Consider the following 24,931-nt stretch of genomic DNA (forward strand, 5'->3'; position numbering starts at 1 on the left):
ACTCTGTTTTTAAAAAAAAAATAAAGATTACGTGTAAATGAAGACTGTTTACACTATGCCCAAAATCTACCCCCAAACACACCTATACCAGATTAGGTACCAGTATGTGCATTCTTGTACATGATGGTACTTTTATAAAAGGCATTTTACTTGCCTATACTAGCATATATGCATTAAAAAATTATTTACAAAACTACACTCAGAGAGACAATAAGCTTTCCTAAGTGTGTTGCTGTAACACGTCATCACGGCTACAATCGCATATGTGGCAGTTTCTCTTCATTTATATTTCCGCATATCAGTGTAATGGCTTCTCTTTGGTGGTCTCTCTCTCTGTTTTCATAGGCCTTTTGAACCAGTATCCTACTAATCCCAAAGTGTGCATTAAGCTGCACACTTGACAGAAAAATTGTGCCAGTTAAATTATGCTAAAAAATAAATAAATAAATAAACCAATTACTCTGTATATTTTCCTTTCTGGGTTGCCTCAGACCACTGTACTGTTCAATTACAGAAAAGGCCATTGATCCACTAGCAATATAAAGCAGCTGGGGGAAAGAGTGGGGGCAGAAAAGGGTACTAGCACGCAAAATGTCAAAAGCATTTTTCCATTCACAATCTAGGTGAAGGGGAGGGGGAGCAGACTTGTTAAAAATGTGCAAAGACCAAAGAAGCACAGCTTGAAAATCTTTTTCCAGCTTTGTTGACATTGTGGTGTTACTATTCTGCAATTAGGCTAGACCTGGATCTAGATTGGTTCCTCTCTGCAAAGCAATCAGACCTTCAATTTGAGGGGAGTGGAGGGAGGAAAATTTTTTTACACTGCTCCCCTGCTCTCTACCTCTGTCCTGCTTGCTGTTCCCCCCTCTCCTGCAGACTTCAAATGCCTGAACTGTGGGGGAATCTCTCAGACCTGCCAGTGGAACAGGACATCCACTGGCGCCATAGCTACTGCCCCATCTCCCTTTCTCCCCCAGTTTTTGTGTGTGTGTGTGTGTGTGTGCGCGTGTAAGAGGGGGAGGGGAATATTACCGACCCAGGCTGCTGGTGGAGAGCTGAGATTGGCTTAGGAATCCCTGTCAGCCATAACAGCAGGTGCCACAGCTTTTTTTTTTTTTTTTTTGGGGGGGGGCAGCTAAACCCAAAGTGGGTTCATAGACAAAATCGCGTGAGACAATGGTGCGCAGACAACTGAGCGCAAGATTGACGGCGTGCCGAAGAAAAGCACTATTTTAAAGGGTTCCGACGGGGGGTGTTGGTGGGGAACCCCCCTATTTTACTTAACAGACATTGCGCTGGCGTTGTGGGGGGTTTGGGGGGTTGTAACCCCCCTCGTTATACTTGAAACCGAACTTTTTGCCTGTTTTTTAGGGGAAAAATTCAGTTTTAAGTATAATGTGGGGGGTTACAACCCCCCAAACCCCCCACAACGCCAGCATAATGTCTGTTAAGTAAAGTGGGGTGGTTCCCCCCAACACCCCCCGTCGGAGCCCTTTAAAATAGTGCTTTTCTTCGGCGCGCCGTCAACCTTGCGCTCAGTTGTCGGCGCGCCGTTGTCTCGCGTGATTTAGTCCCGTCACCCCAAAGTGGGTAGTTGAGAGAGGCTCACCAGTGGATTTCACTACTGATGCAAAGTGTATACTTTTTACAATCATAGGGGCCAATTTGTACACATTATAGGAAAACCCCTTCAGGACATAATAATCACTTCATACACCATAGCCACACAAAGTCTCCCCTTACAGTGGATAAAAGCCGCAGCGAGAAGATAAGGATATATTTACATGTACTGGGTTGTGCCCCTGACATTTCTCCTGAGGACATTCGGCTGAGGCATCCCCTAAAAGAAAAAGCTTGGACTCCTTGCGAACATATGAAAGCTAAATTCTCCTTTACATTTTAATCAGTAGAGAACACTGCTATCAACAAGAACTGTTGTATCTGAACGATCTTCATTGGACATTGATGATTTCTTTGATTCTAGATTTGCACATGACACTTTATTATTTATTTATTTTACATAAAAAAGCACTTAAAAGGTTTCCAGGTTGACGGAAGGTGATGTTTGTGGGTAAAATCCTGTAGGGCGCTATGGCGCTCATGCGTCGATGATATACCCAGGTGAACTCCTTATGAAATTGCAAGGAAGTTCCCATGAACTGATTAGTCATCCTGTGTAAACCACATTTAAATTTAAACTTAATCATTCTTCATCTGAAGAGTAGATTTGCATGTGCAAAGAAAGACTGGTATATGAGATTGACCCCTCTTTATACATATTTTTTCTGGGCTTTTTTATACTTAAAAGTATATGGAAACATCACTCGGCAAATATGTACTTTTATCCATACATAGAGCAAGCGATTTTAATAAAGGCATGGCAATCAGCATATTATGAGCATCCCTGGAAATGGCTTTGAGCATTTCTCCCAAATGTGTCCACTCTGCCATCCAGGCAAGTAAAAAAAAACCTCCAAAAACCCAAACACAAGCAGCTTAAAGATTCTTAACTCCCAACTGAATTTTCTTGTTTTCTTCTAAAACAAATCAGCTTTGGATGTTGAATGGATTTTGTGCGATAAAAGAAGAAAAGTTCAAAGTTAAGAATCTTTGAGCAACTCAGTTTTGATCGAATGTAAACATACTAAATTGCCTGGAATTCTTTCACAAAAAACTGCCATACTAAGTCAGACCAAAAGTCTATCAAGCCCATTACCATGCTATCTAAATATTTCCATTAACAGGGAAACCAGCAGTTTAAAAAAAAAATTTTTTTTTGTTTATGCAATTTCGATTACTATAGAGCAGTGGTTTTCAACCAGTGTGTCAGGACATACTGGCCTGTTGCTAAACACCTGGTACTGAAAGCAAGCCGGTGCTTTCTTTAACAAACATTTTTACCTATAAGCTGGGGAGACCAGAGGGTCCAAAGAGTCAAGTAACTGAAATCTCCATAATTGGTCCCTATTTCTGCTTCCCCACTACCTCCAGTGATAACTGCTGTGATCAGTCCCAAATGTAAATGTTGCAGGTCTGCTGTCCATATGTTCTGTTAGCTAAATAGTTTTGAGTAGCATGTTTTCAGGGCTTTGCGTTAATCACAATAACTGGAAGAGGAGGAATTGTATAGTGCTGTTACTGAGGTGATACTCAAATTTGAAAATACATTTGTTTTATAAAGGCAAACTGTTAAATGGGAAATATCCTATGCTCTATAGAGACTCTAGAATGGATAAATGCTTTTTTTGATGCTGATGGTAAATTTAGTATGGATTTGCCTTCCATGCAATCCTATATTGAAAAATGTACATAACACATCAATCCCAGATTTCTCTGATAAAAAATTGAAATTTAAAAACTTCTTTGAGGAAAAGAAAAATATCAACTGATTTATACAAAAATAAAAGAAGAATATTTTATATTTCCCTTGTATTATAGTTAAAACTATGATGAAATATGTTAGGGTTTTTTTTTTTTTTTTATTGTTCAGCAGTGAATTTTACTGTTTAGTGGGTCACACACACATGAACATTGTCTGTTAAGTGTGTCACAACAAAAGAAAGGTTGAGAATCATTGCTATAGATTGCTGAATGCTTAACTTGTACAACTAGATTCACATGCAAATTATTTATATTTTCTGAAATGTGTGTAATATTCCTCCAAAAAAGTATCTCTGCAAGTTAGTATGCATACACGACCCCTTCCATATTCACGGGTGTTAAGTTCACAGCCCCCTCGCGAATAAGAAAATCACAAATAATTTTAGGGTCGACTCTGAACCACCCCCGACTCTCACCCACCTGGACATCTCCACACTGATTGTGGAAACTCACGGCAACCATTTTTTATTGCGGCTCTGCACGGGGCAGGAACATAGGAAGATCGCTCCTGCCCTGCTTCACCACTAGATCACCAGGATTGAAAAGTATGGTGTAGAGCGGTCTGGGAGGAGAGACTCATGAATAACCGAAGTCACAAATGCTGAATCCGCGAATATGGAAGGGGAAGTGTAAATATATGCAGGCACTTTTCCTGGGATAACTCTCCAAGTAAAGGCATGTGCATACTTTTACTTGAAAATCTAACAAAGTTCATGCAGCAAAATGTATGCACCTGTGGAAATTTACAAAATTAGTACAGGTACAAAATATTATATATCTGAAATTCTAAAAACCGAAAAGCTCCAAAACTGAAAATTTTTTTGTAACACGGTTGCATTATTTGGTACAAAAAAAGCCCACTTCAGCATCAGAAGTGAAATCTGGCCCTAAAGTCACTTCAAAGACTTCACTCCATGCTGATAGCAGTTCAGTTCCTTCATCTTACCTCACAGTGGTGTACCTTTGAGGTGTTGCTGGTGGTCACATTGACTCGCACTTGTCACTCACTGCAGTTCATTCTCTCTGCTGCGTCCAGCCAGGACGGAAAGAGGAAGTAATGTCAGCAAGGCAGGAGACGGCAGAGAGAAGTCTGCAGGGCCACAGCAGGCAACGCAGATGAATCGCTACGGCTACCAGTGACACATTCCAAAACCCCAAAATTCCAAAATGTCTCTAGTTCCGAGCATTTTGGATAAAGGATCTTGTATCTATATTACTGTACTCCCTTAAAAGTTGTTAGAATTGGGAGATTGAACTATTTTCATATCAATGATTTTTAGACAAAACACTACCATGCTTCAGCACCTACCTGTCTTTCTATTTTTGTGGAGATGTACTGTAACAGTTCTAAAAATAAGAGAATAAAAATTACCAGATTTAGAAAGAACTAATTACCATATTTTTACACATATAACATGCATGATATATATATTTTTACAAACCGCACACACACACAATTTGTGGCTCCAAGCAGGTATGACTGCATAGGTCTTTCTTATTTGTCATAAGAGTTCCTTTCTTACCTTTGTCAAATAAATGTTTTAATTGTTAGCCGCAGAGAACTGTTGTAAGCTTCCATGGGACATAGAATTTTAATAAACGTATCTGGACAGCAGCAGGTTATAAGTGTTTTGCCACATATTGGCCAAATTGTGTTCTGCTCATCCCAAAATACTGATTCGGTTTTAAATGATTAAGGATATAACAAACCTGCTATACTTAACTAATACGAGTATATGGCTAAAGTTTTAGGCTTGAATCCAATATCAAATGGAATGCCTGTATGGAGGTAATTAGTGCTACAAAAATGACCAGATCTTATACTGTTTCAGACAAGAACAAACCCTCACCTTTGCTTGGATGTAGATATTTGCTTTGATTCAAACAACGAACTGCAAAATACCGATTCCAGTTTTGCTGCTTTACCACTAATTTTGCTTTGTTTCGGCTCCTCCCGGAGCATCCTCTGACTACCAAAGTTTTTTACTTCATTTGCCAAGGATTTCAATATTTGATCTCCTTTTCCTTCTTCGCTTGCGAAGGATTTTAATATTTGGTCTTCTTTTGCTTGCGCTGAAGAAGCATTGCTATTTGCCTTCTTTTTCTTGGTTTGCCTAACTCTGCCTATGAAGAAGTCATCATTGCTGTCACTGTCATCAGGACCAGATGACTGCTTAAAAAATCTTTCCTCTGTGCTGTCATCAAAGTACTCTCGCTCTTCTCCATCAGAATCTTCACTATCGCTCCCCGTTTCTTTCCATGTTTCTAATCTGCTTGGTAAGGCAATTTTCTGCTGCTTCTGAGTGGCTGGTCCTTTCTCCTCCGGTTCAGTCTGAACTGGCATCTGACTTTCAGTAGCTTGTGCAGACATGTCATTTGGAATGGATGTGGGTTCTTTCTCTAGAAATTTCTGGTCTTGAATGTCCATGTTTGGCATTTTCTTATTCATGCCAATGTTCCGTTGTGCATCCATTTTTGCTCTTTTATTGTCATTTGGCTTTCTCTCTTTCTGATTGTCGCTGCTATAGTTTTGTGCCATGTCTTGCTGATCTGAAACTTTGGTGGAATTTGGCTCCCCGGACTGCTGAACTGTTGATTGCCTCTGTCTTGCATCTTTAAAGGCCTTTACAGCAGCTACAGGTATACAATTAAAAAAAAAAAAAAAAAAATCAGATTATAAAGAACGTGTCATGTCACGAGTTATATTTTCTACATTACTAATCCATTAGTCTACAAAACATGCTATAATTTTTATAGAGCATGATTCTTAACAGTCCATTCCAGGATACAGATGATATAGGGACTCATTTTCAAAGCACTCAGACACACAAAGTACCATAGGTTTCTTTTTTTTAGTATTTATTTTCTTCATTATATATTTCAAATGAAATAAAATAATGGAATTTATAGTCCACATTAACAAGAGAAGACAACTTGAATTTGAATTATTATTTATACAAGCTTAAGGAAAATAACCAACCCATTATTCTTCTACTCATTTCTATTATTTGAGCATATCCACTACCATCTCTACCCCTTACCAGAAGCTTCTTTTTCAATCAGTAATCTCTCAAGCTGAGAAAGGTCAAAGTAAATATATCTATTAGAATCTAATGTTACTACACATTTACAAAGAAATTGACGGAAAAAAACCACTCCTCCTAGAGATGTTACCCATATCATACGTTTCTATGGTACTTTATGCGCCTTAAGCACTTTGAAAATGAGCCCCAGAGTAACACCACCTGAACAGATCAGGGTAAAACTAAAAGGAAGCGTTCGCCTTTGTAAATTGAGGCAGCTAATCGACCAGGGGAACATGAATGTGTTAGGCTTACTGGAAATGAAATTTTAAAACACAAGTGAATCCTGGAGAACTGGGTTAAATTCCCACTGCAGCTTCTTGTGACTCTGGGCAGGTCGATTAACACTCCACTGCTCTGGGTACAAAATAAGTACCTGTATATAATATATAAACCGCTTTGATTGTAACTACTGAACGGTGGTATAGCAAAGTCGCATTCCCTTTCCTTTTACATTACAGATAGCTTTCTATTGCTCCTGGCAGCATCCACTTTATGCTGCAGTTACAGTGTTGTTACTAGGAGTCTGTTGACATCATGGGCAGCTAACTGCTATAGCATAAACTGGACATGAAACCATCTGCACAATGTGCTGTGGCGGCGAAAAGGGCGAACAGAATGCCAGGAATGATCAAGAAGAGGATCACAAACAGATCAGAGAAGGTTATCATGCCGCTGTACCAGGCCATGGTGCGCCCTTACCTGGAGTACTGCTTGAAAGGGTCCAGAGAAGAGCGACTAAAATGGTTAAGGGGACGGAGGAGTTGCCGTACAGTGAGAGATTGGAGAAGCTGGGCCTCTTCTCCCTTGAGAAGAGGAGACTGAGAGGTGACATGATCGAAACATTCAAGATAGTGAAAGGAATAGACTTAGTAGAGAAAGACAGACTGTTCACCCTCTCCAAGGTAAGGAGAACGAGAGGACACTCTTTAAAGTTGAAAGGGGATAGATTCCGTACAAACGTAAGGAAATTTTTCTTCACCCAGAGAGTGGTAGAAAACCGGAACGCTCTTCCGGAGTCTGTTATTGGGGAAAACACCCTCCAGGGTTTCAAAACAAAGTTGGACAAGTTCATGCTAAACTGGCGAGACTGGACTCATTTGGAGCACTGGTCTTGACCTTGGGGCCGCCGCGTGAGCGGACTGCTGGGCAGGATGGACCATTGGTCTGACCCAGCAGCGGCAATTCTTATATTCTTATGACATTGATAAAGTTATCCCTATTGCTATTGACAATCAGTCATTTACCACTTTCTTTTGCTGTGGCACATCTGGTACATCTGGGCTCAGCACACAGGCAACTCCTGCATTAGAATGTGTTAGGCCCACATTTTACCAAACTTTAGTTAACGAGCCCCTTAATAGCCGGAGCAGATCTTTCAAAACAGACAGGGTGACGTAACTAAAAATTTAGCTAGGAAACAGCAAAAAGAGGCAAGGGAGATGTTGCTACAAACCAATCATTTGTGCAGCAGACAAACCGACGCGTCCCCTGAAGGTGACTCTGTGGCCGAAACTGGGTTCCTGGTTGGGACTTTGTTTGGTTTAGCGATTTTATTTTCAAATAAAAGACTTGTATCCAAATGGTGGTAGCGACATCTCCCTTGCCTCTTTTTGCTGTTTCCTGCATAGTATTTCGAGGCTTTGTCTCTTCTTTTTTGTTGTTCTAAAAATTTAGATACAAATATGTTGGGCAGGGATAGGGGAAAGGGTTAATTTGAGGGGGGAGAGAGAGAGAGCTAGTACTGCTTTTCTGTGCTAACAACTTAGGGCTAGATTCACTAACCTGCTCGAATCGGAACAATCTGTTTCCGATTTGGGCAGGTCCGACGAATTCAAGAACCTAAAATATGCAGATGGGGGCAATTGGAGGAACGCTCCCATCTGCCTGCATGGATCACGCATGCGTGGACCTGTCCGAGCCATAACTTAAAAAAAAAAAACCTTCATCAAGCCTGTGGGTTTAACCCGCTTCGGGTTAAAACCACGGGCTTGCACAGGCAGTCGGGGCAGGCAAGTTCAGGGCACGACTCTCTTGCTCCTATCTGCTGGCGGCAGGGTCTTCCCTCCTTCCCTTCAATGCGAGCCCGTGGACTTAAAGCTGGCGCTGCACTGTGGCGTGCAGCCCCGCTTTAAAACCACAGGCTTGCACTGTGGGGAAGAACCGCAGAGAGCAGGAGAGTCGGGGCAGAGAAGGGTGGCATTCAGCTCGTTTCCGCATCTCCACAAGTTCATTGGAAATCTCCAGTGCGGGCAAGGGTCGGAGAATCGGGCAGGCAGGCAGGGGGTTCGGGGCAGGCAGTCAGGCACGTTCCAGGCTGCAGGAGATCGGAGCTGACAGGTTAGAAAGCAGGGCGGCAGAAGGCAGGGCAGTCGCAAAGGGCTTTAGCGACTGGTCCTCAGCAGTCGCTTTTTTTTGATCGGCCAGTTGGTGTTGCAGGGTTTTGTTTATTGAATGCCTCTTTACATGCTGTTGCCCTCATTTGCATGCGCGGATCAGAGGATGGTCGGCAGAGAGGTAAGTGAATCGGGCCGGGGTCGCTAAGGGGTCGAAAACCGATCAGTACACGATCGGTTTGTTTTGTGAATCAAGCCCTTAATTTGGTCAGCCAAACTTAGGTGCTGCTATAGCAGGCCTAAATTTATTTGATTACCTTCCCAACACATTATACGAGTTCAATTTATATTTTTCCTGGAAAAGGATCAGTAGATTTAACTCTGGACTTCATACCTTTAAGGTCAGCAATTTTTTTCTTTAACAGTGGATGTGTTGCTAGCCTTGCAATAGCTCGATCATCTATGCTGCTACCTGGCTGCAGAGAACAAATGGCAAAAGATGAACAGAATGCAAGCAAGACATTAAAAAAGCCAATCAATAATGCTGAACTGCCGCATCACTAATTATACAAGTGGTGCAAAGCCAGATTAAGTGAAATTAAACACAGCAGCTCTGAGCCAGCCAGCTAAAGTAAAGTGCAAATTCAAAAACCCTTCTTCATTCCCTTGTCCTTGCCATATGTTATCACCATCACCGAGCCATTTAACATCCCCATGCTCAAGCCACAATCTCAAGCTCTTCTAGCCTGTGAATAGGCTCATACAGTGTTCTGTGAGCCTTTTCATGTGCTAGAAGAGCTTGAGGTTGTGGTTTGAGCATAGGGATGTTAAATGGCTCGCTGATGGTGACAACACATGGCAAGAACAACAGAATGAAGAAAGATTTTTGAATTTGTGGTTTATACTCTAGGCACTTTGATTCCAGTTTTTAAATGATCTAGTTACCCAGTAGAGAATGACATGGTGGTTGTTACCTGCGGCTAACCTGCCGAAACGGTTGTGGGGGGGGAGTGTTCACTGTGGGTACGGGAACAAGGCCATCCACCGCCGCACACTACTGCTTGCAGGCTCCGATAGCTTTGAACAAGTTACTCAATCTTAAAACGCACCGTGAAGGTAAGGGGGAGGGAGAGAGATAGATTTGAGTAGGTAGGAAGGGGGCCATGCAAGGGGTGCTGAAGGGCAGTGAGGTGGCGAGAGGGAAGGATGGTGTAGGAAAGGAACAGACACTGAAGGGGGGTGGAGAGGAACAGACGCTGAAAGGAAATGGGGAACAGATAGTGGGGAGAAGACGCTGAAGGGAAATGGGGAAAACAGAGTGGGGGGAAGACGCTGAAGGGAAATGGGGAAAACAGAGTGGGGGGGAAGACACTGAAAGGAAATGGGGAAGACAGAGTTTGGGGAAGATGGTGAAGGGAAATGAGGGAGAAGACGCTGAAGGGAAATGGGGAACAGAGAGTAGGGAGAAGACGCTGGAAGGGAAGAAGACAGAGATGCCAGACTATGGGGGGAGTGCAGGGAAGAAGATGGGTGCCAGACCAATGGGGGAGGGGAGGGGTGAAGGGTGAAGGGAGAGGCACAGTAACAGAGAAAATGGAAGACACAGAGAGAAGACAGACAGTGGATGAAAGGAATTGAATGAGAAGATGAGGAGAGCAGAAACCAGACAACAAAAAAAATTTATATTTCTTTTCTTTTTTTGTTTTAGGATAAAGTAGTATATTAGTTGTGTTTATAAAATTTTTTATAAACAAAGCCCTGCCAGCAGAACATCTCTCTCTCTAGCTCAGCAGCCAGAACTTTGATTTATAAGGAAGGAATAAGCTAAATATTGCAGTACTGAGGCTTGTAGGATGCTGCGGGGATAGTAGTCACGGGGACGGGGTGGTGAGAAGGACAAATTTTTTCCCCGTGTCATTCTCTATTACACAGTTTTGGGAGTTAAGAAGCTAGATTGGCACAATGAACACTTAGCTTCTCAGTGCTGGTAGATTTAACTGCTCATAAAGGTATGTATCCTTTAAAAGGATTTTCACTTGGGATATTAGTCTACTAGAATTAGTCAAAGCTAGCTGACTAATTCAAACTTAGCTACAGGGACAGCAGTTATAAATCTAGCCATAATACTAATGATGGAGCGGGCCTTGACTTAATTTCAAGTTGCTTCACTGGTGCTTCTCTCCTACTCTAACAACAATTGATCAACCCCCCCTTTCTTCAGCTCATATTATTTATTTATTTAATTTATTTATTTTCTATCTCATTTCTCCCAAAGAGTTCAGAACAAGTTACAGTTTAACATATGTGGAGGGGCGTAATCGAAAGGGACGTCTAAATCTGTTTGCGGTCCAACTCGCAAGTCGTACAAAGTAAAAAACAGCCTGACACATTTTTGAAAAATATGTCCAAAATTTGTTTTGTTTCGAAAATCGTCTAATTATACATCTTGACGATCTGATCGTCCAAGCCGCTAAATCATCCATCTTTATACCACATGTCCGTCAAACTTTTTGTCCAAGTCCAAAACGCCTAGAACAAGCCCTGTTGGACGTGGGAGGGGTCTGCAAAGTGATGGTCTGCACAACCAGACATGCCACCTAAATAGTGGAGGTACCTTACAGGGTATTGCTGTGAACTTCACATAAAGGGTGCCAAGTCTTCTCCTCCCTACATCTCCCTTATATGTCACGGTAAACCCCCCAAACCACCTCCAGAATCCCCTAGACCCACTTATCTACCACCCCAATAGCCCTTATGGCTGCAGGAGCCACTTATATGCCAGTACAAAAGGGTTTTGGGGGTGTAAGGGAGTGTACATGTTTAAGTGTCAATGCAGTGATTACAGGGGCTTATGGGCATGAGTCCTCCTCTCTATGGGTCCCTAATCCACACCCCAAGACGACTTAAGCTGCCTCTGTGTTGGACGACTAGGCTTTCCTATGCCAGGCGGCCAGGTGATGGTCTGGAGGCTGAATTTTAAAGGTGTGATTAATATTTTTATGGGGTGTGGGGGGGGTCATTGATCACTGGGGTAGTGTGTGGGGGGGGTCTGTTTTATGTGTTTGCAGTGCTTATCTGGTGAGTTTAGGTGGGTTTTTGTGACTTAGACCATGTTTTACAAGGTCTAAGTTACAACGCCCAAATTCCATGCTGTATAACCAAGTCTAAGCCGGCCCACATCCCACCCAACCCCCGCCCTCGACAATCCTCCCGAAACACCCCTTTTAGCTTTGGTTGTTCAGCGGCACTATGAAGGCCTAGGTCGTTTAGAAATACGTCCAAAATCCGTTTTTAGTATTGGCACATGAACGTATTTGAGAAATGTTAGTCCAAGAGCCGACTTAGGCCGGTTTTTGGACGCTTTTCTCTTTCGATTATGAGCCCCATAGTATACAGTTAACAGGTTACAATTTGTCATAGTTTCAGTATAAATTTTTCGATACAAGTTTTTATTCTAACTCGAAACATACTAGGAATCTAATATCAATATATACAGGGTGAGTCACAGAAAAGTAGTGATGCAAGATATGTTATATTATATATATGTTTATTTAGTATATATTTTTTACTTTGATTTTTATTTGTCTGTGGCTTACAATGTTCTATATTTTTTTAGCTCATAGGTTTTATTATTTGTAGGGTTTTATATATATCTTATTTTGCATCCACCTTCTCACACCATCAAGTGTACAATGACCCGATATGTATTGGGCCATCTTCATCCTCTCATGTTCTCACACCTCAGTCACATCAATGTTTGAGCCACATGTTCCGATATCTGTTCACCAGCCTCATTTTTCCAGGTCTCACCTCATGTATTTCATTTATTTATCCCGAGATCTTTACGTTCTCTCATACGTACTCTCACTGATATAGTACTTACCCTGTGATCACTATTTCATAATCAGCCATCACATTATAGCACTATGTCTCATAGATCCAGTGACACAATTTTTTTGTGCACATCACCAATAAATACCTTCTTACTGAGTGTGTATTTAAACCAAGGTCACTATCTCATGATCACACTCAGCCTACCATACTATAGCATCATTTTAAATCCTATTTATTGTTATACCTTCAGGACCCCTGAGGAAGGCTACTGTTAGCCATGTTGGGTCAATATTCTACTATATGTCAGTCACTCAGTGAAGTGGAGATTGCATTATTTTTATTGCATTTTTAATAAACATCACATCAAGATCATCAGACTCCACAGTTTTCTACCTCTTTTGTTTTGGACTTCTATATCTGAACGCTCAGTGGCAAGAGAATGGTCTACATGGATTCCCCTGGGTCCTATTGATCCCATCCTATACACATTGAAGTAGATGATTTTGAGAGAAGCAGTGAAATTGGGATCAAATCCCGGTCAGCATTGATACAATAACTCTTGCAGAAAAGAGGGCTTTGAGAGCTTTGACTTAGGATGACACTATAATTATACAGTATGCAGATAAGAGAGGAACTGTGGTCCTTTGACTAAGAATAAATATCTGGAAGTGACATTGACAATTATCCGACACTACTAATTATGTGCAATTGTCAAGTGATCCTTCTGATGTGGTTACTCAGTCAAGTGAACAGTTAACCCTGGAGGGTAAGATAAAAAGATTCCTTATAGCTCTAGAATATCAATTTTTGAATTATAGCTTTTATTTTTTTTAAGGTTCCCCATGCTTTATCCCTCGTGTTTTATCTTCTCTATAAAATACATAAAGATCTGGTCTGACCCCTTGTTATTCTATATTGTCTACTTGCGATTCATTACTGGAAAGAGTGTGTAAATATATTGATAAATTTCTTCAGCCTGGCTTACTTCCTATGTTGTGGCCTAATATTTTTTCCTTACTTAGTTGGCAAAAATCTTGTCTAGGGATTATTCAAATCAAGTTCCTCCTTGAGAAGAGGAGACTGCGAGGGGATCTGAACGAGACTTTCAAAATACTGAAAGGATTCAACAAAATGGAGCAGGGAAAGCAGTTATTTACAATGTCCAATGTGACACGGACAAGTGGACATAGACTGAAGCTGAGGGGGGACAGGTCCAGGACAAATATCAGGAAGTTGTGTTTCACGCAGCGAGTGGTGGACACCTGGAATGCTCTCCCAGTGGAAATAATTGCAGAATCCACCGTTCTAGGATTTAAGGGTAAACTAGATGCACATCTCCTTAAGAGTGGCATAGAGTGATATGGGTAAGGGTAAATTAGATGCACATCTCCCTTGAGAAGCATACAGTGATATGGGGACTAAAACTATGCCAGGGTACACCTGGTGGGGCCTCCGCGTGTGCGGATCATCAGACTTGATGGACCCAGGGTCTGATCCGGAGATGGCAATTCTTATGTTCTTGTGTTATCCTTCCTTCTTCCACAAATATTTAAAATAAACACACAAAAACTTGTTCTCTCAGGGTTTCCGCAGCTGGCATTGTGCTTGTTGCAAGTTTCCGGGTCTCGCTCTGTCTTGTCAAGTAGAAATCAATGTTTCAACCACCATGCTGTGGCTTTCTTCAGGGTATGCTCTGGGGTCTGTAGTTTGCCTTTGTAAATAGTGGATTCACTGACCTGATTGGGAACAGGACAGTCCACTAATCTGAATTTTGGTGGGAAAGTCAGTTGGTCAGAAATTTGAATTTTGTTGTGATACTCAGTTGGTCTCTTTTTCCATTGAATGGAGAAGTCTCTGGGGGGTTTCCGGGTCTTACTGCATCTTGTCAGGTAGAAACGAACATTTCAGCCACCAAATTTCTGAACAAATTTCCTGCCAAAGTCTTTAAACTGGCAATTCTATTTTTAACTCAAATAAAATAAAATAAAAAAAAGTATTTTTATTAATGCAACAACTATAATCACAACAGCAAGTAAGATGAAACAGGAATCAAACTCTGAGAAAAAGAAAAAGAAATCCAAGAAAGAAAGATATTAAAAAAATTATATAAATTCCAACCCTGCGTAGTATACCAAAAGGAAGATCATATACACCCCCAAGAGATCAATAACACATAAGAAAACCTTAAGGAGCTGCAAAACACTACTAGATCTGGGGGAAATACCTCAAGAAATGATTAAAAAAAAAAATCTGCATTAGCATGCATCAATTAAAAAAAATTAACACAGGAGCACTTACCACATGAGCACTTACCACTTCCTATTTAGGAGGTATTAAGAGGAAAATTCTGGTAAGGGCCACCAAAAGTTAAGCGCCTGCAAGTGCCTAACTTAATTATTTTAATCGGCTTTAAGTGACGCGATAATTGACTGTGCCATTAAAAACCAATTTAAAAAAACCCCCACCTAGGCACTGCTAAGTGCTTCATGGGACCAGTGGCTAACACCCAGGTGCACAGCAGTGCTTAGTGATTCCACATACCTAAATAGGTGTGTTTAGGGGCAGAGTTGGCCTTAGGCATCACTAAGCAGCAGTAGACGAGATTCTACGATGAACTTAGGCGCCAGAAATGTAGACCTTTAAAACCCTGGCCTATATTACCAACACTAGTAGCCGTAATTCTCTAAGTGGCACCTGAATGTGATTGACATGTAGCAGATACCATTTTTTTGGGTGCCTGCTGTTTCAGGCGCCACTTAAAGAATCAGCCCTTAAAGGTTCCCATGTTATGGACATGATAACCAGTTAACATGTCTGTGATGTCAATATGCCAGCTAAATAACACTTCCATGCCCCTTCTCTGCCCCCTCTCTCCCCCCAAAAAAAAATTCTGTGTACTTAGCACATCCTGCATTAGGCCTTTGATTCTATATTTAAAAATGTGTTAGCACTTAATGCAGCTTAGTAAAAGGGCCTCATATTAATGTAATAAAAGCAGATAAAGATCAAAATGTTCCATGAACTGCTGCTTTGCAAAATCCTGGCACAAAAGCAGTCAAGTAGCCCGTAATATAACTAGAATCCGTATTTTTAAAAGGATTTAAAAAAAAATGAACTGTATACAAACTTTAACAGGGAATCAATGTTGCATTTCAAGGATAACAAATTGGTCTTGTAACTGTATCCTGTATGCTGGAAAAGATAAGGTTCTTAACAATGGCACTTGCATTCTTTCGTTCATACTCATAACTAAATAACCATATGACCATTTTATCAACTGGCAGCAGCTTTATTAATTAACAACGTTAGATCAATTTAATAACTGTATTAGAGCCTTAAATATTTTTCAATTCTGACCTTCACTTGTATTTATGATGACTAGTTCGTGATGACCTAGCTGCATATATTAATTTCTTCAAACATCAATTTGTATTCAAATCGTATTCATGGTAGACCTGCAATGTCATCAAGGTCTCACCTCCGTTTATGGCGGTTTTGCACACAAGCAGACCACCCTTCATTAATAATTAATCAATTTACTTGGTTTGCTTTTCATAGAAGATTGACTATGGAACTCTAGTGTTCCTCAATTTTCTGTAGCTGCAACATAACATCCAACCCACAACTCAAACACTGAAGAAAACAAGGAAAAAAAATCCCCAACTCTGCCACCAATCTTCAAATGACACCACAAAGGGTAGGGTGGATGGGACAAATTTCTGACCCATCAAAACTTTCCCAACCTCTGCCTACCATCCGCCACCCATAACTCCCGAATAAACCCGCTAAAATGTTCTCTCTCACTACGTTTTATTTAAACACCACCCCTTGTCCTTCATTCCTCCAATCACAGTTCAATAATTTTTCAGCTAGCCAATCAGCTTTCCATTTATATCACAAGTTACCTAAACACCTCAAGAACCCCAAAATTAATCAAAGAATCATATGAATTTAATTATGTCCTTCACTTTATTAAATATTAACTTCAAGCTTCATTTAAACCCACACAGTCTAACCAATTACACCCATTTTAATTCCATTTTTTTTTTTTAACTTAAATTATGTTCACTCATTAGCAAGGCCAATGTTATGCTTTCCTTTATACACTGTTTAGAACAATGTTTTTCAACCTTTTTACACCTATGGACCGGCAGAAATAAAAGAATTATTCTGTGGACCGGCGGATGAAGAACACTGGGCTAAGTCGTAGGCCAGACCCCGCCCATCTCTACCCAATCTCCACCCCAGACCCCACCCCCATAATAGTACTAATTGCACCTTGCACTGGAAGCCTTCCCTCTGACATTGCCACGACAGAGAGAAGGCTTCTGGTTCAGGCGCAGGATGCCCGTAGGAGCCACTGCCCATGGCTTTGTGCACTGAATCAGTTAGGAAGAGGGAGCTGGCTCGAAGATAACGCTGCATCGATCGCACCATGGACCGGCGGTTGAAGAATACTGTTTTGGGCCTGATGCACGTGCTGACCCTGTGGACGGCAGGAAATTTCTGTGGACCGGCACTGGTTTAGAAGACCATCAATAACAAGTTGTTATAATTTACTTAGATCAAATCATTTTTTTCTCTGGAATGGAAGTAGCTAAGAGCTTTAGATATTTAAAACAGGTTTATGGGCCAATGCTATGATGCTCTACAACTTATATATTTGTGTAGCTCAGGTAACTTCATTTCAAAAAGAACATAGAAAAAAGTATAAAAGAGAGAAAAATGATTCATGTACAGAACTTGAAGAATAGCAGCCTGATATTCAAAATGACTTGTAAGAATTATAGGGATGACTTTTATCCAGTTATTAGGCCATAGCAAGTTCTACAGTGAAATTTTACCATATGAACAGAAGTGAGGTTAGAAGAGGGCTGTGTAAAGTGGCAAAATTCAGCTGCTTTCTAGATAACTTATCCACATAAGCTAGGCCTGCAAAATAGTAGGCCTAATTCAGGGGCCTTTTTAATAAAGCCTAATGCAAGCTAATGAACATTAGTGTCTGTTAAGTGCCATTCGACCCATACCTAAGGTGACCATATGTCCCGTTTTGAACGGGACAGTCCCGTTTTCGGATCCCCTGTCCCGTTGTCCCCACACACAGCTTCGGGACGCCAAAATGTCCCGTTTTCAGGGACAGCGTCCGAAGCTGTGCGCGGGGACAACGGGACAGGCGATCACTTCCTGTCCCTCCCTGCCGCACCAACCCCCCCCCCAAAAAAAAATAAAAAACATCCCTTCCGGCCCGATTTAAACTCCCTCCCCTCCCTGGTCCACCGCCGCTGCTCCTCTGCTTACCTTCCTGCCTAATCGCGTCCAGAAGCCTTCCTGTCAATTCTGACGTCGGACAGGACGTTCAGGGCCAGCCAATTGCTGCCTGGCTATCCCGAACGTCCTCTCCGACATTAGAATTGACGTTGGGAAGAAGGCTTCTGGGCGTGATTAGGCAGGAAGGTATGCAGAGGAGCAGCGGCGGTGGACCAGAGGGAAGTTTAAGTCGGGCATGGAGGGAGGCTTATTTTTATCCTGTGGTAGGGGGGAAGGAGGTAGGTAGGAAAGCTGGCTGGCTGGCTTTGGGGGAGGTAGGTAGGAAGGCAGGCTTTGGGGGAGGCAGGCAGGCAGACTGGCTTTAGGGGAGGGAGGTAGGTAGGCAGGTTGGCTTTGGGGGAGGCAGGCAGGCTGGCTCTGGGGGAGGTAGGCTGGCTCTGGGGGAGGCAGGCTGGCTTTGGGGGAGGTAGGCAGGCAGGCAGGCTTTGAGGGAGGCAGGCAGGCTGGTTCTGGGGGAGGTAGGCTGTCTCTGGGGGAGGCAGGCTGGCTTTGGGGGAGGTAGGAAGGCAGGCAGGCAGGCTGGCTCTGGGGGAGGTAGGCAGGCAGGCAGGTTCTGGGAGAGGTAGGCTCGCTGGCTTTGGGGGAGGCAGGCAGGCAGGCTCTGGGGGAGCAGATAGGCTGGAAGGCAGGCTGGCTTTGAGGGAGGCAGGCAGGCTGGCTCTGGGGGAGGCAGGCTGTCTCTGGGGGAGGCAGGCTGGCTTTGGGGGAAGGAGGCAGGCAGGCTGGCTCTGGGGGAGGTAGGCTGGCTGGCTTTGGGGGAGATAGGCAGGCAGACTGGCTGACTTTGGGGGAGGCAGGCAGGCTGGCTCTGGGGGAGGTAGGCAGGCAGACTGGCTGACTTTGGGGGAGGCAGGCAGGCTGGCTCTGAGGGAGGTAGGCTGGCTCTGGGGGAGGCAGCTGGCTTTGGGGGAGGCAGCTGGCTTTGGGGAAGGTAGGCAGGCAGGCTTTTTGGGAGGGGATGGGACAAAGGCTTGAAGGCAGTGAGGGGGACATGGGGATGAAGGAAGGAGAGAAAGAGAAGGTAGGGGGATTGTAAGTAGAAGAAAGACTAGAGAGATAAAGGCCTGGACCAAAGGAGAAAGACAGGAGGCAGAAGCAGGACTTTGGGAGGTGCAGACAGAGGGGGAGAGCCCCGGAGGAAGAGTAGAGAGAGGCAAGATCATAACAAAGGAGGGAGAGAGAGGGAGACCTGGAATAAAGGTACAAAGGAGAACTGACACTGGATCTGGAGGGCACTAAGGACATAGGAAGGAGGCGCTGGGGACCCTAAGGACATAGGAAGGAGGAGCTGGGGCACTAAGGACATAGAAAGGGGCACTAAGGACATAGGAAGGAGGCGCTGGAGGCACTAAGGACATAGGAAGAAGGCGCTGGGGCACTAAGGACATAAGAAGGAAGGAGGGAGGGAATAGAAAGGGACAATTGTTGAGCCTGAGTGCAGAAAGAAATGAAAAAAGAGGATGCACAGTCAGAAGGAAACGCAACCAGAGACTCATGAAATCACCAGACAGCAAAGGTAGGAAAAATGATTTTATTTTCAATTTAGTGATCAAAATGTGTCAGTTTTGAGAATTTATATCTGCTGTCTATATTTTGCACTATATTTGTCTATTTTTCTATAGTTACTGAGGTGACATCTTTGAAACCCCCTCAAATATAAATGATAATTAACATTTTCTCTGCGTATAGGGTGCTTTTTTTAAATTTTATGGTTACCATTATGAAATAAGATATTGTGTGTACATGAAAAATGAATGGAAGAAATTGGGGGCGGGGCTAAAGCGGGATTGGAGGTGGGGTTAGGGTGGGATTGGGGGCGGGACTGAATATTAATAGATGTCCCGTTTTGATGAAAAAAATAAATGGTCACATTACCTATACCCATAAAATATGATGCACAGGTTTTTGTGCATGCTAATTTTTAGTAAAATGGCCCTTCACTTTGATAAATGGCAGTGCCAACTGCCACAACATTTCTTTCATCAGCACTACTTAAATAGCCAGCATTATAAATAAACAAATATAGCAATAAGACCCATGACATAGGCCATATGTTTATTCATTTAAAGTACCAAAAGCAGTTTAAAAAGGCCTTACAGATAAACTAACAATTGATTGTGAAACTTTTCCTATTCCCAGCTCACCTAGAGGAGTTATCTGTTTAAGGAAAATTTCCTTACGGTTATTAGATCACAGATTAATACTGAAACCCATAAAATATGAGATACTATGGAGTGATTGCAATGCAAATCACTGGTGGAGCTTGATCGAGAAAATCTTTGCCATGAAAAAAATAACTAGATTGTGCAGCATTAGTATATTTTGAATGTACTGTGTGATCTCACTCTAAAGTCTGTTTTTTTTCCCATTTAAGGCAACTGCAGTAGTTGAAATCTTTTCTGGGGACAAATGATTTGGCAACATTGATCAACTCTAACTGCCAATAGATGGGATTACTATTAGTAGACTTGCCAAAAACTACTCTCTCTAAATTTTAATACATACAGAACATGAAGGCTCACATTTTATTAGGGCTATATCATGGAAATTATATTTTCACCACAGAGTGAGATAAATTTAATCCCAAGGTATTTTTTTAATGGGGCACTTTATAATGTTAAGCACTGGATAGGCTGTCTTGCTCTCACAATGAGGTTTCTTTGCCACCACCAATTCTTGTGGTGGCTATTACATTACGGAATTCATTATTGAAAGAATTACAAATACTTTAACCAAATTGGCTAAGGGATTTTTCTTTCATTTACTTTTAATTGAAGAGTTTGGGGTGCATGACTTGGAAGCTCTCAGGCTTTACCACTATGCTGTAAAAGAACAAAGAATGAAATGTGATCCAGAACATGTCCATGACAGATCCTAGGACACATATAAGAAATGATGCAGTTGGAAGGCAAAGGGAGGTCATTTTCAAGGCCTTTCCATTCCTAGAACAGTTTAATACAGTATTCTTCAACCACAGTGCCGGTCCACAGAAATTTCCTGCTGGTCCACAGGCCCAAAACAGTGTTCTTCAACCGCCGGTCCATGGTGCGATCGATGCGGCGTTATCTTCGAGCCAGCTCCCTCTTCCTAACTGATTCACGGCACAAAGCCATGGGCAGTGGCTCCTACGGGCATCCTGCGCCTGAACTGGAAGCCTTCTCTCTGACGTGGCAACGTCAAAGGGAAGGCTTCCAGATGAGGCACGGGACGTGCAAGGTGCAATTAGTACTATTATGGGGGCGGGGTCTGGGGTGGAGATTGGGTAGAGATGGGCAGGGTCTGGCCCACGACTTAGCCCCATGTTCTTCAACCACCGGTCCACAGAATAATTCTTTTATTTCTGCCAGTCCATAGGTGTAAAAAGGTTGAAAAACACTGGTTTAATATACAGGATTGGGAAAAGGCAGTGGAACACTGTTTTGTTGGGGGGGAGGGGTAAAAGCTCTGCACACAGGATCCTGCAGCATGTCTCTCTCCAGCTCCTGACTCCCCCCTCCCCTACTCCCAGTTGCTCTAATTTTAAGTCTTTGGGCAGCCGCCGCACAGCAACAATAAGCATGTCTGCCCCGAAGACTTTATTTTGCAGCGACGCTCATTGATGCTACACGGTGGCTGCCTGAAGACTTAAAACTACAGTAACCAGGAAAAGGTGGGTAGGGGAGTAGAGCTGCCCATAACTGACTCCTCTGACTAACTGGCAATTTTGGGGGAGGCCATGGCCCCTGTGGTCTGAAAACGTGGCTATTTACAAAAATGTAAATTCCGCTGCTCTCTATATAACCACTAATTCGTACTATATTTTCCTTTCTTAAACTCTGGTAAACCGAGCTCCATCCTTACAGAGAAGATACGGTATATAAGCGTGGAGGGGCATAATCGAAAGGGACGTCTAAGTCCGTTTTCGTCTAACTCGCAAGTCATCCAAAGTAAAAAAAAACAGTCTAGGACACATTTTTGAAAAAAAAATTTTTCTTTCGAAAATCATCTAATTATATGTCCTGCAGATCTGATCGTCCAAGTCGCTAAATCGTCCATCTTTATTCCACATTTTCGTCCAACTTTTTGTCCAAGTCAAAAAGGCCAAGAACAAGCCCTGTTGGACGTGGGAGGGGTCTGCAAAGTGATGGACTGAACATCCAGACATGGCACCTAAATAGTGGGGTACCTTACAGGGCACTGCTGTGAACTTCACAAAAAGAGTGCCATGTCTTCACCTCACTACAGCTCCCTTATAGGTCATGGTGAGCCCCCAAACCACCTCCAGAATCCCCTACACTCACTTATCTACCACCCCAATAGCCCTTATGGCTGCAGGAGCCACTTATATGCCAGTAAAAAAGGGTTTTGGGGGTGTATAGGGGAGTGCACATGTTTAAGTATCAATGCAGTGATTACAGGGGCTTATGGGCATGGATCCTCCTCTCCATGAGTCCCTAACCACCCCCAACACAGCTTAAGCTGCCTCTGTGCGGGATGACTAGGCTTTCCTATGCCAGGCGATGATGGTCTGGAGCAGGGGTAGGGAACTCCGATCCTTGAGAGCAGTATTCCAGTCGGGTTTTCAGGATTTCCCCAATCAATATGCCCTGAAAGCAGTGCATGCAAATAGATCTCATGCATATTCATGGTCTAAGTCACAACGTCCAAGTTCCGTCGATCCTGGGCTGTATAGCTTTTGGTTATACATGCTATACGACTAAGTCTAAGCCGGCCCACATCCCGCCCAACTCCCTCCCTTGACACCCCTCCTGAAATGCCCCGCTTAGCTTTGGTCGTTCAGCGGCACTGTGAAGGCCTAGGTTGTTTAGAAATACGTCCAAAACCCATTTTTAATATCGGCACTTGGAAGTATTTGGACAATGTTTGTCCAAGTGCCGAATTAGGCCGGTTTTTAGACGTTTTTCTCTTTCGATTATGAGCCCTTTAAGGTTTAGTTTAGTTTAGTCTCCCCCGTTCTGACACCCATGGGATTGGGGCTTCTCTAAATTAGCTAAAACATGCACACGGTGTGGTGCGCTGGGTTGTTACCCGTGCACGGGTTGTAGGATTGGACGTTGTTGATGTTTGTTTGACTTATCAATCCACACTAAATTATTTAATTACTTATCTAATTTTATATTATTCATAGTGTATGTGCTACACAGCTGCAAAACAGTGATACTCTAAAACTCCTATTGTTATTATGTGCACATATGACACATACTATCAGAGGGATGGGTGAGAATGTGTGGCGTCAAGATAAAGATATGCCACAGATGCCAGAAAAGATGCCACAGTTGGGTGCACTGAACAGTAAAGTGGCAGCTTTGTTGTTTTTGTGTTGGGGAAAAAAAAAAAAAGTTGATTTGACTAGTGTCCCGAGCATGAAATATGTTCTGTAGAGTTTGAGGTATAAGTGTGAGGCTGTAGCACTCTGCTGAGTCTGCCAACCAAATGGTTTTGATTTGCTGGTTTCATGATCGAGGATGACAGAGTCACAAATTTATGCTGCTTCTCGGTACAATTGATGGGACCCCCTGCATTTCCGTGGTTGCTAACAGCACTTCCACTTAATTGTCTGCTGATGACTGCCAAGTACAGATTACCAACACTAACTTATGAAGCAATAATTTTCCTGTTCACAAGGCTAGATTAACACCATTCCATCCTTAAGTGGCTTGTTGTATAAAGGGAGAAAAAAATATGCTCAGTTTTCATACCAAGTACTTTATCCCTCAGCACTCTAATTTTCCATTATAGTGTTTGAGTTGATATGGGTATATATAATTCTCAGTGTTTTGGATGAGCCAGATATCACAGGCTATAATTGAATTAAATTAAACCATCTCCTAACCTACTCATCAGAAACAAGTGTCAATTAAATAAACAGCAAGACAAAGTAGCACAGCACAAAAATATAGTAAGTAATCAAAGTCTTGCAAATATGTATTACACAAACTACAATCCTCACTACATTCAGGGACCTATTTACTAAACTGTGCTGAGTGAGTGTTAAAATGCAGCAGCTTGAGAGCATGTGTTAATTTTCCCGCTAATTGCCTAATGCAGAATTTTTTTTAAAGGGGGGGAGGGCGGCATCTGAACCTTATGGGAACACCTGACCAGTCACGTGTTTAGGATTTCTATAATGAATATGCAGGAGATAGTTTTGCATACCAAGGAGGCAGTGTATGCAAATCTCTTTGACTGGCTAGGTATATTTCAAGAACTGGGCTAAAAAGTGCCTTATGGTTCCTGCATTAGCTGTTGGCATGGCAGAGTTAACAACAACTGAATAGGTTTAACTAATTACATAAAATTATTCTGCTAATAGTACAGAGAAAATGCCTCAGTTCAGACTACAGTATGCTGTATGATCAGCCAAAAATTTCCCAAGCACTCTAAGCCAGTGATTCCCAACCCTGTCCTGGAGGAACACCAGGCCAATCGGGTTTTCAGGCTAGCCCTAATGAATATGCATGAGAGAGATTTGCATATGATGGAAGTGATAGGCATGCAAATTTGCTTCATGCATATTCATTAGGGCTAGCCTGAAAACCCAATTGGCCTGGTGTTCCTCCAGGACAGGGTTGGGAACCACTGCTCTAAGTTATCACTTCCAGATTTAGTCTAACTTAAAATTTTCCTACCTAAGGCTTGAAGTTTTTTTAAGAATGGTCTGAAAAAAAGGTAGTTCCCTTTTAGAACCATGGACATTCGTCAAACACGAATCCAACCATACTTTAATGGTTAGAGGATCAATTTGAGAATCATGCTTCTCCCCAACGATGCTTCTTGTGATGGTAGGCAAGTCATTTCACCCTTTGCCTCAGGTACAATTTAAACTGTAAACCTTTTTGGGCACAGAACTAACTATATATGTTTGGTTCCCTGTCCCTCTTTATCTTCCTAGCTCCTTTCCTATAATCCTTCATTGTAGCTCCTTTTCAACCTAACCCTGTAAACCGTGCCGAGCTCTACGCTTGTGGA

General features: G+C 42.5%; 1 protein-coding gene across 4 annotated transcripts in view; it reads right to left on the reverse strand.

The window, feature by feature from the left end:
- The window catches only part of SRFBP1 (serum response factor binding protein 1), a 142,226-nt gene that overhangs the window by 3,370 nt on the left and 113,925 nt on the right, over window positions 1-24,931 (reverse strand). For all 4 annotated transcript variants that reach the window (XM_033929027.1, XM_033929028.1, XM_033929026.1 and 1 more), the window contains 3 exons: window positions 9,195-9,276; window positions 5,232-6,015; window positions 4,691-4,728 (listed from right to left, as the gene is read on the reverse strand). In XM_033929027.1, the coding sequence (XP_033784918.1) occupies window positions 4,691-4,728; window positions 5,232-6,015; window positions 9,195-9,276 (904 nt within the window). The remainder of the gene's footprint in view (window positions 1-4,690; window positions 4,729-5,231; window positions 6,016-9,194; window positions 9,277-24,931) is intronic.

The sequence above is a fragment of the Geotrypetes seraphini genome, chromosome 1 (assembly GCF_902459505.1).
Source record: "Geotrypetes seraphini chromosome 1, aGeoSer1.1, whole genome shotgun sequence".
NCBI classification, from domain to species: Eukaryota; Metazoa; Chordata; class Amphibia; order Gymnophiona; family Dermophiidae; genus Geotrypetes; species Geotrypetes seraphini.